Genomic DNA, 15,322 nt, shown 5'->3' on the forward strand with positions numbered 1-15,322 from the left:
ACTTGCTGAGCAATAATTGTGAATTTTAAAACGTGAGTAACAAATAAGGATGATCACTAGAGTGCAGGAAGGTGTGCGCGCGCGTGCGAGTGCGCCGTCTGTCCATCTCCCAGGCTCCGGATGTTCACCTACACTCGCGCCCGCTGAGTGGATATCCGTCCACCCCCTCCACCCCATGCACACACCCGGCCACACATACGCGTGTCCGCCCCCACGCACACGCACGTCCACCCACATGCATACACACACACACGCACTCAGACACACGCACTCTGACACACACACACACACACTCAGACACACACACTCAGACACACACAGACAGACACACACATATACACACACACACATACACACACACACACACAGGCACACACACACATACACACATTCACATACACACAGACACACACATACACACACACAGACTCATACACACACACACACACACATGCACACACACACACATACAGACACACACACGCACACACACACACAGACATGCACACACACACATACATACACACACACACACCTGTCCCCAATGTCCAGCGGGCTGGGCAGGAAGGCTGAGGGGCTGCAGTCCGGCCCACAGGCTGCCGTTGTGACAAGCCTTACCTAAATGGTGCGTGGAACTGAAATATTAAGGCCAGATTAAGCAGGTTTTGCATGCACACAGAATCTATTGGAATTCCTATAGTCTGACCTTGATGCTACAGTTTTACGACCCGTTTTTCTGCAGCCTGTCTTTGAAACCTTTTTTTTTTGCAACAGGAATACTCCAGCAAATTGCAGCAGTCTCTCAGTAATTGGACTCTTTCTCTATGAATTAACACATTATATAGAGTGTACTGTGCCATCCAGCAGTTAGAATACAGACTGGAGTGCTTTCTATTCCTCAAGTTTGAAGTTTTTAAGTTTATTTATTAGTGTCACAAGTAAGGCTTACATTAACACTGCAATGAAGTTACTGTGAAAATCCCCTAGTTGCCACACTCCCGGCGCCTGTTCGGGTACACTGAGGGGGAATTTAGCGTGGCCATTGCACCTAACCAGCACATCTTTCGGACTGTGGGAGGAAACTGGAGCACCCGGAGGAAACCCACGCAGACACGGGGGAGAACGTGCAAACTCCGCACAGACAGTGCTCCTCTTCTTACCACTAGCTCCCAAAATGGTAGAAGGCTCACCTTCCCTGAGAAGTCCAGAGAATCAACTCATCAACAGCCAAGAGGAGTTAGATTATCTTCTCCAAGTGAGGTGGGTGGGTGTCTCTGCCCAGCAAGTCCCTAAATCATCCCCCCAATTGAGGAGGGGACAGAATCAGATTAAGAAACCGATTATGACCGATTCAATATCCTATCATCGTAGAATCATCATAGAACTCCTACATTGCAGAAGGAGGCCATTCGGTCCATCGAGTCTGCACCGACCACAGTCCCACCCAGGCCCTATTCCTGTAACCCCACATATTTACGCTGCTATTGACACTAGGGTCAATTTAACATGGCTAATCCACCTAACCTGCACATCTTTGGACTATGGGAGGAAACTGGAGCACCCAGAGGAAACCCACGCAGACACGGGGAGAACGTGCAGACTCCACACAGACAGTGACCCGAGGCCGGAATCGAACCCGGGTCCCCGGCGCTGTGAGGCAGCAGTGCTAACCACTGTGCCACCGTGCCTCATACATTGCCCTGCATTCCTGGAGGCTTAATTCAGTCCCATGTAAGAGTTGGACATTCTTGAGTTGTAAACCTAGACAGTATCTGATCAGTAAATTGCCTATTTCTGCCATTGCCCAATATCTGTGTAAGTGGATTTCAAGCAGGTTCAGAGAATAATGTGGGAGAGGAAACACCTCCTTTCCCGTTTCTAATAGGTTTGGTGCTGAATGAACTTTTCACAAGCAGACTTCAAATTACGGTCTACTTCCTTCTTTGAATCTAGGCACGGTAGCACAGTGGTTAGCACTGCTGCTTCACAGCTCCAGGGTCCCAGGTTCGATTCCCGGCTCGGGTCACTGTCTGTGTGGAGTTTGCACATTCTCCTAGTGTCTGCGTGGGTTTCCTCCGGGTGCTCCGGTTTCCTCCCACAGTCCAAAGATGTGCGGGTTAGGTTGATTGGCCAGGTTAAAAAATTGCCCCTTAGAATCCTGGGATGTGTAGGTTAGAGGGATTAGCGGGTAAAGTGTGTGGGGGTGGGGCCTGGGTGGGATTGTGGTCGGTGCGGACTCGATGGGCCGAATGGCCTCCTTCTGCACTGTAGGGATTCTATGATTCTAATGTCCCTCAGAGCAAGAGGATTTGACTATAGGAATAGGGATGTTCTACTGCACACATTCCCTGAGAAGTCCAGAGAATCAACTCATCAACAGCCAAGAGGAGTTAGATTCTCTTCTCCAAGTGAGGTGGGTGGGTGGTCTCTGCCCAGCAAGTCCCTAAATCATCCCCCCAATTGAGGAGGGGGCAGAATCAGATTAAGAAACCGATTATGACCGATTCAATATCCTATCATCACAGAATCATCATAGAACTCCTACATTGCAGAAGGAGGCCATTCGGTCCATCGAGTCTGCAGGGTGTTGGTGAGGCCACACCTGGCGCGCAGTTTTGCCGTCCTTACCTGAGGAAGGATGTCCTTGCTATAGAGGGAGTACAGCGAAGGTTTACCAGGCTGATTCCTGGGATGGCAGGTCTGTCATATGAGGAGAGACTAAGTCGGTTAGGATTTTATTTCATTGGGTGTCGCTGGCTGGGCCAGCATTTATTGCCCATCCTTAGTTGCCCTTGGAGGACAGTTGAGAGTCAACCACATTGCTGTGGACCTGGAGTCACATGTAGGCCAGACCGGGTAAGGACGGCAGATTTCCTTCCCTAAAGGACATTCGTGAACCAGATGGGTTTTTCCAACAATCGACAATGGTTTCATGGTCATCAGTAGATTCTTAATTCCAGGCATTTTTTTAAATATTCACTGGAGTTTAGAAGAGTGAGGGGGGGGATCTCATAGAAACCTATAAAATTCTAACAGGGTTAGACAGGGTAGATTCAGAAAGAATGTTCCCAATGGTGGAGGAGTCCAGAACCTGGGGTCATAGTTTGAGGATAAGGGGTGAACCTTTTGGGACTGAGGTGAGGAGAAATTTCTTCACCCAGAGGGTGGTGGAATTCACTGCCACAGAAAGTAGTTGAGGCCAAAACGTTGTGTGATTTTAGGACGAAATTAGATATCGCTCTTGGGGCTAAAGGGATCAAGGGATATGGGGGGAAGGGGGAGATCAGGATATTGAATTTGATGATCAGCCATGATCACAATGAATGGTGGAGCAGGCTCGAAGGGCTGAATGGCCTCCTCCTGCTTCTAGTTTCCATGTAAACAGGGTGCTGAGAAATTTGCTGTTTCTTTTTCATTTTCCCATGGCATGTGGGCGTCACTGGCAAGGCCAGCATCTGTTGCCCATCCCTAATTGCCCTTGTGAATGTGGTGGCGAATTCGCCTTCTCGAATTGCCTCCGTCCATTTGGGGCAGGTACACTCACGGCGGCATTGGAAATTCCAGGATTTTGATACAGCGACAGAGAAATAACATTGATGTAATCCCAAGTCAGGAATGTGTGTGGCTGACAGGGGAACTTGCAAGTGGCTGAGAACTCCTTTTCACCCGCTGACTGAGATTAGCTCTTTCAGTGCTGACCAGAGATTGAACCCGGGTACTTTCTATATTTAATTTAGCTGCTCACTAACTAAACCAGCTTTCGAGAGCCTGCGAGTGATTTGTTTTTCAATTAATTTTTTTTCTGAATGAGTAATTTGATGGAGGCGCAAACTTCCAGAATCATAGAATCCCTACAGTGCAGAAGGAGGCCTTTCGGCCCATCGAGTCTGCACCGACCACAATCCCACCCCCAAGCCCTATCCCCATAAGCCCCATGCATTCACCCTAGCCGGTCCCCCTGACACTAAGGGGCAATTTAGCATGGGAGGAAACCGGAGCTCCCGGAGGAAACCCACACAGACACGGGGAGAACGTGCAAACTCCACACAGACGGAGATCCGAGGGCAGAATCGAACCCGGGTCCCCGGCGATGTGAGGCAGCATTGCTAGCCACCATGCCGCCCCTCCTAGTCTGAAGCGTGTATGTCAAATTTCCAGCAAAAAAACCTGCACCCCATTTCAGTGCAGTTCTGGATAGCACAGCCTGGGGATCCTAAAAAATGACTTGGCGCAAATGAGGTATTGAGTTTGACGTTAGCTGGGTCTACTGCTGTGAATTGTTCAGTAGACGCTCAGCACTTTAACCTGGTTTCTGAGAGACTTGTTATTTCTTTAAAAAGCCATGCTTTTTGAGAGTTAAGTGCCTAATTTTTCTGACGTCGCTCCTAAAATAATTCGCGCCCGAGAGCAACATCAGGGCAATGATCTGATTGATGAAGTGTTCAGAACAAGAGAGCACAGTGTGAATAGGTTCCAACAGAAATATGTGCACAGTGTGAGATTATTGCCTTGCGATCGCTGCAGGGCACTGTTGATAGCTAGCTTTGTGCTATTAACCGCTGGCTTTCATGCTGCCAGGAGAAGGTGCCTCATCACCACATTTACTGTGGAGAATTCCCCAAAGAGATCTTCAAGCTGTAATCTCACCGCTGGGTTTGTGTGCCTGTTGGAAACTATTTGTACTGTGTTTGCTTGTTCAGGGCGCTCCATCAATCAGATTGCTGCCTTTGTGATTGCTCCCGGCTTGTGTTATTTAACATCGGCATTTTGGAAAAATCGCGCAATTGATGCTTTTAAAAATGCGCACTGAAAGTGATGGTGGGCTTTGCGACCAATGGTTGTTTTTTTTTTCCCCCTTCACCTGCAGCAACATCCAGCAATTCTGCTGTTACTTCAAGGAGCTTCCAGCAGTGGAGTTGCGCAGTGGTAAAACTGCAGGCAGAAGGACCTATCACACCAGGAGCCAAGGAGATAACAGTGTGTACGTTGCTACATCTCTCTGTTTGTTATAATGATCTGTAATATTGAATGGAGCGGGTACAAACGGAGAGCGAGTCAAAGAATAGTGTAAAATCGAGACCACAAAAAAGCTCGTTCTTTTACTTAACCTGAGCTGCAGGCGGGTATCCTCACTATAGGACCCAGTCACTGCAGTATTGGCAAAAATAATCCACTGTCCGTTACTTTGAGTTGAGCCAAATGGATTGGATGCGTCCTCTAGAACGGTTAATTCCTGAATGTGGAGATGCCGGTGTTGGACTGGGGTGGGCACGGTAAGAAGTGTCCGGGTTAAAGTCCCAACAGGCTTATTTGGAATCGCGAGCTTTCGGAGCGCTGCCCCTTCATCAGGTGAGTGGTTAATTCCTTAGACTCTGGGGGGGTAGGTTTGGGAATGACAGGGGGTTCTGTTCAAATACATTTTTTAAGGTTAGGATCTGGAATGTTACTGCCTGGGAGTGTGGCGGAGGCACATTCAATCCAGGATCTCAAGAGGGAATCGGACTGCTGGCTGGAATTCTCCAACCTCTCTCGCAGCTGGGATTCTCCGGCCGCTCTGCAGTGAGTGAAGTTTCGGCTGAGCGCCAAATTCTCTGTTCCCGCTGGCAGCGGTGGCGGGGTGGGACGAGATCGGAGAATCCTGGCCGTAATCTCAACAGGAAAAATTTGCAGGGTTGAGGGGGGGAAAAGAAATCAGAGGTGTGGCATTAGGTGAATTGTCTCTTCAGAGGGCCAGCACAGACACATGGGACCAAATGGCCACCTTTGATGCTGCCGTTATTCTATCATATTACTTCATGTTAAAGAGAAATGGAAATCTCAAAGGGGTTGAAGGTTGTTTAGCATTCATTGGTAATGGCTGTGGGGAAATTATAAATCATATGTAAATCAACCACTAGTGCTGTAGTGAGCTCTGCATGTAGCACATCATGAGTTATATACAAGACCCTGAAGACCCCAGGATATTATAACAGCAATGTTTCTGCGACCGCAATTTTTTTCTAATGTCAGAAACAGTGGGAGGACAGGATCTTTATCAAATTTTAAATAGGAAGAGGGTAGCACAATAAAATGCCATTGTGCAAAGCAGAGGGATGAAACTCAGTGGATAGTGCTGAGAAAACTGGGTCAGATGTGTTGGCTCAAGTGGTTCTATGTGCTGTATGGTTCCCTCCTTCTATAAGATATGTAACTGGGGCCAGGAGCCTTTGAGCAGTGCTATTAATGGTGCGCCTTTCTTTTCCAGCTCCCTAGTAGAAGAGTTCCGGAAAACTCTCTGCGCCTTATGGCAAGGAAGCCAAGCTGCATTCTGTCCTGAATCTCTCTTCTACGTAATTTGGAAAATCATGCCGAATTTCAGGTAGGTAGCAGGAGAACTGTTCCGTGAAAAGTTGCACCCAAGAACGTGGAGCCGCCTTGCTCTTTACAGATGCTGACTGATCTGCTGCGTGTGCTGATCTGAACTGGGGAGGCGATGGCCTAGTGGTATTATCGCTAGACTATTAATCCAGATGTCCTGGGAACCCGGGTTCGAATCCCGCCACGGCAGATGGTGGAATTTGAATCCAATTTTTTAAAAATCTGGAATTAAGAATCTACCGATGACCCTGAAACCATTGTCGATTGTCGGAAAAACCCATCTGGTTCACTCATGTTCTCTAGGGAAGGAAATCTGCCGCCCTTACCCGGTCTGGCCTACATGTGACTCCAGAGCCACAGCAACGTGGTTGACTGTCAACTGAAATGGCCTAGCGAGCCACTCGGTTGTATCAATCGCTCAACCCACATCATGTAGACTTCAGCATTTCAAGAAGGCAGCTCATCACCACCTTCTCGAGAGCAACTAGGGGTGGGCAATAAATGCTGGCCTAGCCAGCGACACCCACGTCCCACGAATGAATTTTAAAAACAGACGCGTTACAGGAGGGAAAGGTTTAATGAATCAGTTGGTCTGCCCTCTGTTTTACAGAGTCATTTTGCTGTGGGAAATTCTTGTGTACTGCCTCAACTGAGAGCATGCACAATTTCCCCTGGAAACCTGTTCAATCAAGGAAAATGTGGCCTTGGCCTCTCGATTTGTTTTGTATCTTCGTCAATGCAAAACATTTATAAACAGCACATTGATTCTTGGGATTTAGTGATTTGTAAGTCTACTTAATGTTTGAGCGTAATGGCTTTGCCTGGAACTGTAAATTGTAACTTTGGTTAGGAGGCTGTCCATAATATGTTTCAAGTGGGCGGCACGGTTGGCACAGTGGTTAGTACTGCTGCCTCACAGCGCCAGGGATCCGGGTTCGATTCCCGGCTCGGGTCACTGTCTGTGCAGAGTTTGCACGTTCTCCCCGTGTCTGCGTGGGTTTCCTCCGGGTGCTCCGGTTTCCGCCCACAGTCCGAAAGACGTGCTGGTTAGGAGAATTGGCCGTGCTAAATTCTCCCTCAGTGTACCCGAACAGGCGCCGGAGTGTGGCGACTAGGGGATTTTCACAGTAACTTCATTGCAGCGTTAATGTGCGCCTACTTGTGACACTAATAAATAAATTAATAATAAACTTTAACTTAGAGCAGGGGTCTCCAAACTACGGGCCGCATCCGGATCGGAGTTTGGAGACCGCTGACTTAGAGTATAGAATCTAAAGGAATTTTTTGATGTACTAATATAGTATGGAACACTCGGCAAGGAGTCATCACATTGAATTCCCTCAACAAACTGAATGCATTTCCAGGCAAGAGAATTGAAAGCACTACCATTTGCTTTATCATGGAGTTTAAGTTTATTTATTAGTGTCACAAGTAGGCTTACATTAACACTGCAATGACGTTACTGTGAAAATCCCCGAGTCGCCACACTCTGGCACCTGTTCGGGGTACACTGAGGGAGAATTTAGCATGGACAGTGCACCTAACCAGCACGTCTTTCAGACTGTGGGAGGAAATCTGAGCACCCGGAGGAAACCCACGCAGACATGGGGAGAATGTGCAGAACACTGCACAGACAGTGACCCCAAGCTGGGACTCGAACCCAGGTCCCTGGCTGTGAGACAGCAGTGCTAGCCACCGTGCCGCCCCTGAGCGTATAGGGCTAGAGTGTATAATGGAGATTCCTGATTTGAATTTCTGGATGCAGTGAGGGAGGGGGAGAGAATAATTCCCATTCGGAGTATAATATAGCGAGGTCAGTAAAACCTATGCCACTTGCTTGTTATGTGTGACAGGGCACGTTACAGTTGAAGTGGTCCATTCCCTTGGCATGGTTCAATTGCCCTTGTTCATTGCTGCATAACTCACATTGCACATCGAGTCGTGGCCAGCATGTAGCTCAGTGACCGCTTCCCAAATGTTCCAGATGTTTGCCAGCACTTTTCGGGAAATCTTTTCCCTCCCCTCCCGCCCACAACATGCTTCACATAAATGTATTTTTTATTATTCTTTCACGGGTTGTGGGTGTGACTGGCTAGGTCAGCATTTATTGTTCATCCCTAATGGCCCTTGAGAAGTCATGCCTGAGACGCTGCCTTGAAACGCTGCAGTCCATGTGGTGTAGGTACATCCACAGTGCTGTTAGGGAGGGAGTCCCAGGATTTTAACCCAGCGACAGCAAAGGAACGGCCGATATATTTCCAAGTTCCATTGTTGTAAATAATATCAAAGTTTTCGCATTCAATATGAACAATTTTAAGAGGTTAAAATTTTTTTCACTCTTTGCATAATAACTAGCTTATTTATCCAAAGAAATGGCAACTCCATCATTAAGAAAATAACAGTGGCACAGTGGTTAGCACTGCTGCCTCACAGCGCCAGAGACCCAGGTTCAATTCCAGCCTCGGGTCACTGTCTGTGTGGAGTTTGCACATTCTCCCTGTGTCTGCATGTGTTTCCTCCGGGTGCTCCGGTTTCCTCCCACAGTCCAATGTGTAGGTTAGGTGGATTGGCCATGCTAAATTGCCCCTTAGTGTCCCAAGATGTGCAGGTTAGGTGGATTGGCCATGCTAAATTGCCCCTTAGTGTCCCAAGATGTGCAGGTTAGGTAGATTGGCCATGCTAAATTGCCCCTTAGTGTCCCAAGATGTGCAGGTTAGGTAGATTGGCCATGCTAAATTGCCCCTTAGTGACCAAAGATGTGCAGGTTAGGTAGATTGGCCATGTTAAATTGCCCCTTAGTGACCAAAGATGTGCAGGTTAGGTGGATTGGCCATGCCAAATTGCCCCTTAGTGACCAAAGATGTGCAGGTTAGGTGGATTGGCCATGCCAAATTGCTCCTTAGTGTCTCAAGATGTGCAGGAACTCACTGTCGGACCTCCCAGAATCAGCCTTCTCACCCAAGTAAACAAAAAGGTTGCAACAGGTTCAAGCCCTACTCAAGGCTTTGAACACGTAACCTAGACTGGCACTTGCTTGCAGAACTATAGGAGTGCCGCAACTATAGAAGTCCAAAGATGTGCGGGTTAGGTTGATTGGCCATGCTAAACTGACCCCAGTGTCAGGGGGATTAGCAGGGTAAATGTGTGGGGTCACAGGAATAGGACCTGGGTTGGATTGTGGTCAGTACAGACTCGATGAGCCGAATGGCCTCCTCCTGTACCGTAGGGATTCTATGATTCTAATATCAGATTGAATACTGTTCCCTCAGCAATTTATGATGGAAAGAATCGGTTGATTGAAATGTTGTGCCTTGGGAAGATTAAAGAGTGCTTTTCTCCGTCTCCCTGTGCAGGGGATATCAGCAGCAGGATGCCCATGAATTCATGCGCTACTTGTTAGACCATCTCCACTTAGAGCTTCAGCGGAGTTACAATGGGATGACAACTTCATTTATCTCGCCGGACAGCTCAAGTATCTCTTCATCCAGTAAATGCTGCATGTAAGCCCCCTGATATGGTTCGTTTTGTGTATCAGATGAAGTATGCTGGGAATGTGTATTGCTGAGCGCTGTATTTTGTGCCTTGCCCTTCGTTGCTGTGGTATTTAGTCGTTAGTTCCTTGACAGCCTGGCTGCCTCTTTTCCACTTTACTGTCACTGATGATATTTTGATCGCTTTCAGAAATGGTGTTTCAACAGTTGTCACGAACATATTTGGGGGAATACTTCAGAATGAAGTGAACTGCCTAATTTGTGGGACCGAATCCAGAAAGTTTGACCCATTCCTTGGTAAGTATTTTTGTTTTAAAATATTTCCTACCTAGGGATTTATTATACTCTCAACCATGTTTTTTCTTTCAAGATCTTTCATTAGATATCCCAAGTCAGTTCAGAAACAAAAGATCCAAGAGCCAGGACAATGGACCAGTATGTACCCTATGTGGTAAGGTTCTGTTTGGTTTTAATGTTTACACAAGTGGAAAATGCAAAGGGAGTACGAGATTGGTGACCGCCTAACAGTGAACAGGCCACTGAAAGTAACCTCAAATAAGGGGGAGGGAGCGAGTTAGACAGCAAGGCGCAGCTTTAACTTTTAACATGTCATTTTAAACTGAGATCCCCTGTGGCATTTCCTATGGTAAGTCAGAAATTCAGTGTGAACTAACGTTCCCCGCCCCACTGTGAGGAATAGCAGACCTGCTGTGCCACTGCTCTGAAGCCAGCCACAAATGCCAATAGTCGTACTGACGCCAAGGCGAGCCTTAGTTCTCTGCTTGGTGCTAGTTCCCGTTGAGTTTTCTCCCAGCAAGTTATGTGGACCATCGTACGTTATTTACCAGTGTGTCCGTAACAATCTGAAGGAATAAAAACTCAGCAGTAAAGGTGGAGAAAATATTTTGAGTGAGGTGTTTGGTTCACCAGTACAATTATATTGCTGGCTGTTGCTTTGTGGTCTTTTAAGTTTCGTTTCTGCTCAGCGTTTGGGTTACTGTTCAGTTTCGATGTGCTGCTGTTTCTGACGCCCCCTGACTGTGGTCATTAATAAAATCTTTCCTTTTCCAGACTAACAATATTTTCACACGCTCACGTACCATTCCTTCCTGCAGGTCAGCATCTGCATGTGTCCTGCTTTCCTCCTCCTCTCTGACCGTGCGATAACTATCTTCTGGACCGTGTCCTCTTGTCAACCCACTCTCCTTGCACATGCTGCATGGTGTGTAGCGAGCTTGTCCCACGGGCTCTACGTTTCTCTGCTTGAATCACAATTTCTTGAAACTTTGCAGGTCCAGGATATCCCACATCACGCTGTTACGCTAACTCAGTTCCTGATTACACTCTTTCTGTACCACTTCTGGTTTTAATTCATTTGGCGTAATTCTGGCTTCACCCACCTGGTTTCGCAGGAACATGCTTCACTTGGACGCCTACTTAATGTCAGCAGCTCCTTCCTTCCATTGTCCTTTCCGCGCAAATGTTTGTTGCCACAAAAATAAATTGTAACCTCCTTGACTCACTCTAAAATGAGACCTCTATTGTGCTGCTTGGCTTGAAAGAGCCACTATTAATTATTATATTACTTTATAATTGTCCCTCTGCCTTTAAGATATCTGAAATAGTTAGGTGCATGGCCATGCTAAATTCTCTAGTTACGTTCCTTTATTATTGCATGGGATCACAGGATGCTATTGGTGTATTGTGAATTACATTCTGTGCTGATGGAACTTTTTTCCGAGAGCTTTTTGCCGTGCCCACGCTGCTCGATTGTGGCTGTGATCCCAAGTCGTACTCAACAGAAAGAGTGCCAGACAGTGTGTTTGGTGAGGAAGGTTTTGTGTTTTAAGGACAGTTCAAAGGGCAAGTATTTTTGTTTCAAGGAAGTCTCTTCCCATCTCCCAATAATTTGCATCCAAAATGGATTAGGACATTCCTGCCCCCCCATTTCATGGCTAGAACTTTGTGTTGTTGCCTGCACCTGCCGCACAGTCTGTTTTAACCTTTATACGGTGGACAAAGAATTGTGAGTCAACTTCTTGTTAGTACAGTAATGTTTATTCACTCACACAATTGATACTAATCACCCACCCAATCAACAATGAGTTATCTTACAGAATACTAAAGTTCAAGTCCAATTCTAGACCTTGACTTAACTTTTGTGTGACTGGCAAGTACCCAGGCAGATATTGGCCTTTAGCCACGTGTTGGTTTCCGTAGTCCTCTGTGTAGTCTGGTCCTTCAGTCTGGTCTGATACTGTTTGGTCTTCCTTCCGCTTTTGGTGCAGTGGCTCTCCTCGTGCTGGTCATTGCTGGTGATGGTCACCGTTGGCGTCGTCCATGGGAGAGATCGATCGATCGATTCGGACTTGATCACCCTGATTGATAGGGTCCAATTAGGTGCTGCCACAACGATCTCTGGATGTGTACCCAACAGCCATGCCTGTAGGTGCTGGAGGCATATAGGTCACATACCTCCCTCCTAAATAAGGGGTTAAGGCGCCCCTGTGTCTCGCAAACAACCCTGTTTGACCAGAGAATGTCCATTGTCTTTGGGATGGCCTATTGCCAGTGTATTCGGTGATCTGAGCTGCAGCCTGTTTATCTCTGCCCTTTTTAGCTGCAACCTGTCTGTTTCTGTACTTGGCCAATTATCCCAGCATGCTTTGTAAATCACCATCTTAGGTGGCCCGTTTGGCCACAGTGTGGAATGGTGGATCTCTGATCCTAGAAGAGTGCGCAAATTCTGGGGCAGGTTAAAACTCTCTACGTGGAATGAGCACACCCTAATCCAAGCTGTTAATTTTGGAAAAGATGAGGGTCGGCACAGTGGTTAGCACTGCTGCTTCACAGAGCCAGGGACCTCAGTTCGATTCTGGCATTTGGTGACTGTCTGTGTGGCATTTGCACGTTTTCCCCATGGATTACTAGTTCAGTGACATTACCACTACACCAGCCTGGCTTCTGTGCTGAGGTGTCTGAAGTGGAGCTTGGTCGTTTGCAGGTAAAGGAGCAAAGCAAAGCATAGAAAATTTAGATGTTCTGGACTAACAGATTAGGCTGGAAGAAGGAAGTAGAGCAATTACGTATGTCAGGGGTACGTAAAATTACATAGAAAATCCAACTTGATCGTATTCCTTTTGTTTGCACAGACAGGTCCCTTGGTATGAGTTTTAGCAAGTGTGTTACCGAATTTGATTGGTTCTTAAATTGGTTGGATCCATTCCCTACAAATAAAGGAATACGTTCAGCCTTTGTCTTCTTTAAAAGGCCTGGGAGCTTGGGGAGCCTATAGTTACTTACCCTCTAGCCTTCTCCATGGCAACGTGTGGGCAAATTAGAGCTGACACTTGCCAACCAAATCGGCAGCTTTTTCTCCTGTGGTATTAAGTTGTTATGATGTGGAGATGCCGGCGTTGGACTGGGGTGGGCACAGTAAGAAGTCTCACAACACCAGGTTAAAGTCCAACAGGTTTATTTGGTAGCACGAGCTTTCGGAGTGTTCCTCCTCCGTCAGGTTCCTCCTGAGGAAGGAGTGGCGCTCCGAAAGCTCGTGCTACCAAATAAACCTGTCGGACTTTAACCTGGTGTTGTGAGACTTCTTATTGTGTATAAGTTGTCGTCAGTGTTTGCAATTTGGTATTCTTGCAATTGTCCTGATGAGTGCGCGATGAAAAGCTTCGACAACATGTACCTCTTTTCAGCAATTATCAAGTTCAGGACTCCCAAATGACCCTAGTGGATCTGTGTGTATTCCCTACAGCTTCAGCATCCTTCCTATAGTTTGGGACTCAGAACTGGGCGCACTATGCTAACTGATCTTCGAAGGTTTATGTAGATTTGCTTTTCTGTCCTATACTTCTCGTCACAATGAGTGTTTTAATTAGCTTTCTTTATGGTTTTTATCCGCTTGAGGTTCACCTTGTTGCAAGAGCTTATCATTAATCATGTCATGACTACATTTTGGCTCCTTATACAGGAGGAATTTTGGTCCTGGCACCAAAGAGCTTAGGAAAACCCCTATTGCCACTGTGCCGTCCGGTAACCTTTTGTCAGAACTTTGTTTCTCTCTCTTCCTCTCTCCAAAGATGTTCCTTGGTCTGCCGAGTGTTTCCAACATTCTGTTTATTATTTCACATTTCCAGTCTTTGCAGTGTTTTACTTTTGTTTGTTAGACTTGTAAGCCACACCGGTGGGGGAATGGGATAGTGCTGGGAAAGGATGGGAGGTCATGACTTATATTCTGCCATCTGCGTTGCTGTTGTTTCTTAAAAAATTATAAATTAGCATAGCCGGCACCTTCACAACATGAGGAGACACTGCTGTAAAAGTTTGTTGGGCGTATGGTGAGGTGGACAAGGGTCTTGTTCTCAATTTAGATATTTCAGATGTGGAGATGCCGGTGTTGGATTGGGGTAAGCACAGTAAGGAGTCTCAGAGCACCAGCTTAAAAGTCCAACAGGTTTATTTGTAATCACAAGCTAGTGACTCACCTGACAAAGGAGCAGCGCTCCGAAAGCTCGTGGTTCCAAATAAACCTGTTGGACATTAACCTGGTGTTGTGAGACTTCTTACTAGATAGTTCTGGGCCAACTTCTCAAAAGACTGATGCAGCTGGACGTCCTGCTCTGACGAAGGGTCGTCCAGACTCGAAGCGTTGGCTCTATTTTCTCTCCACAGATGCTGAGATTTTTCCACCCCATTTTGTTTTTGTCACCGTGCATCTGAATCGGCCTTTCTTTTCATTGGAGGGAGCTGAGGATGTAGTAATTGTCAAGTTCACGAGAAGCAGATGTTATAACGTAGTTTGCAGCTGTTTTCCTGTTTCCAAATTTGAATTCTGTGCACTGGGAATTTGGTCCTTTGGGAATTCCGAGACTAACCCTTCCAACGCGTTCCTGATCAGCAGCCCCTGTGTTTCAGACGGCCGAATTTGCATCATGCTGTCATGTGAGCTGCAATTTAATGAAGGAGGAAGACCATGCCTTTACTATAAACTATCTGTGATATCTTCCACATAAAACTGTTAAAGCAAGCAGTATATTTGCTAAAGTTGGTGTAATGACTTCAATCAGGCCATTGAGGTTGGCCTATTGGAATACAAACTCCCTGATTAAGGGGCCAATTGATGAGCCAATCAGGAAGTCTTTTCCTGGTATTTAACCGGGTGTGTCAGTTCCTCTGGCACTCCTGAAGGTAGACTGCCGACTGATAGCACTCTGTGTACCGCTGTTGGAATTGTAAATAAAGGGAATATGGTGAAGGGACCTCTGCCTCCGTGAACTTACTACAGTTAGAAATCGGGGCGGCACAGTAGTTAGCACTGCTGCCTCACAGCGCCAGGGACCCGGGTTCGATTCCCGACTTGGGTCACTCTGTGCCGAGTCTGCACATTCTCCACGTGTCTGTGTGGGTTTCCTCCGGTTTCCTCCCACAGTCCAAAAGACATAGGGCGGCACGGTGGCACAGTGGTT

At 46.9% G+C, this 15,322-nt stretch overlaps 1 protein-coding gene across 2 annotated transcripts in view; it reads left to right on the top strand.

Annotated features, from left to right (window-relative positions):
* usp3 (ubiquitin specific peptidase 3) overlaps positions 1-15,322 on the top strand; it is a 109,047-nt gene that overhangs the window by 73,196 nt on the left and 20,529 nt on the right. For both annotated transcript variants that reach the window (XM_078200133.1, XM_078200135.1), the window contains exons 7-11: positions 4,868-4,981; positions 6,245-6,358; positions 9,711-9,857; positions 10,039-10,145; positions 10,219-10,299. In XM_078200133.1, the coding sequence (XP_078056259.1) occupies positions 4,868-4,981; positions 6,245-6,358; positions 9,711-9,857; positions 10,039-10,145; positions 10,219-10,299 (563 nt within the window). The remainder of the gene's footprint in view (positions 1-4,867; positions 4,982-6,244; positions 6,359-9,710; positions 9,858-10,038; positions 10,146-10,218; positions 10,300-15,322) is intronic.

Source organism: Mustelus asterias, chromosome 29, assembly GCF_964213995.1.
Source record: "Mustelus asterias chromosome 29, sMusAst1.hap1.1, whole genome shotgun sequence".
In the NCBI taxonomy this organism is placed as follows: domain Eukaryota; kingdom Metazoa; phylum Chordata; class Chondrichthyes; order Carcharhiniformes; family Triakidae; genus Mustelus; species Mustelus asterias.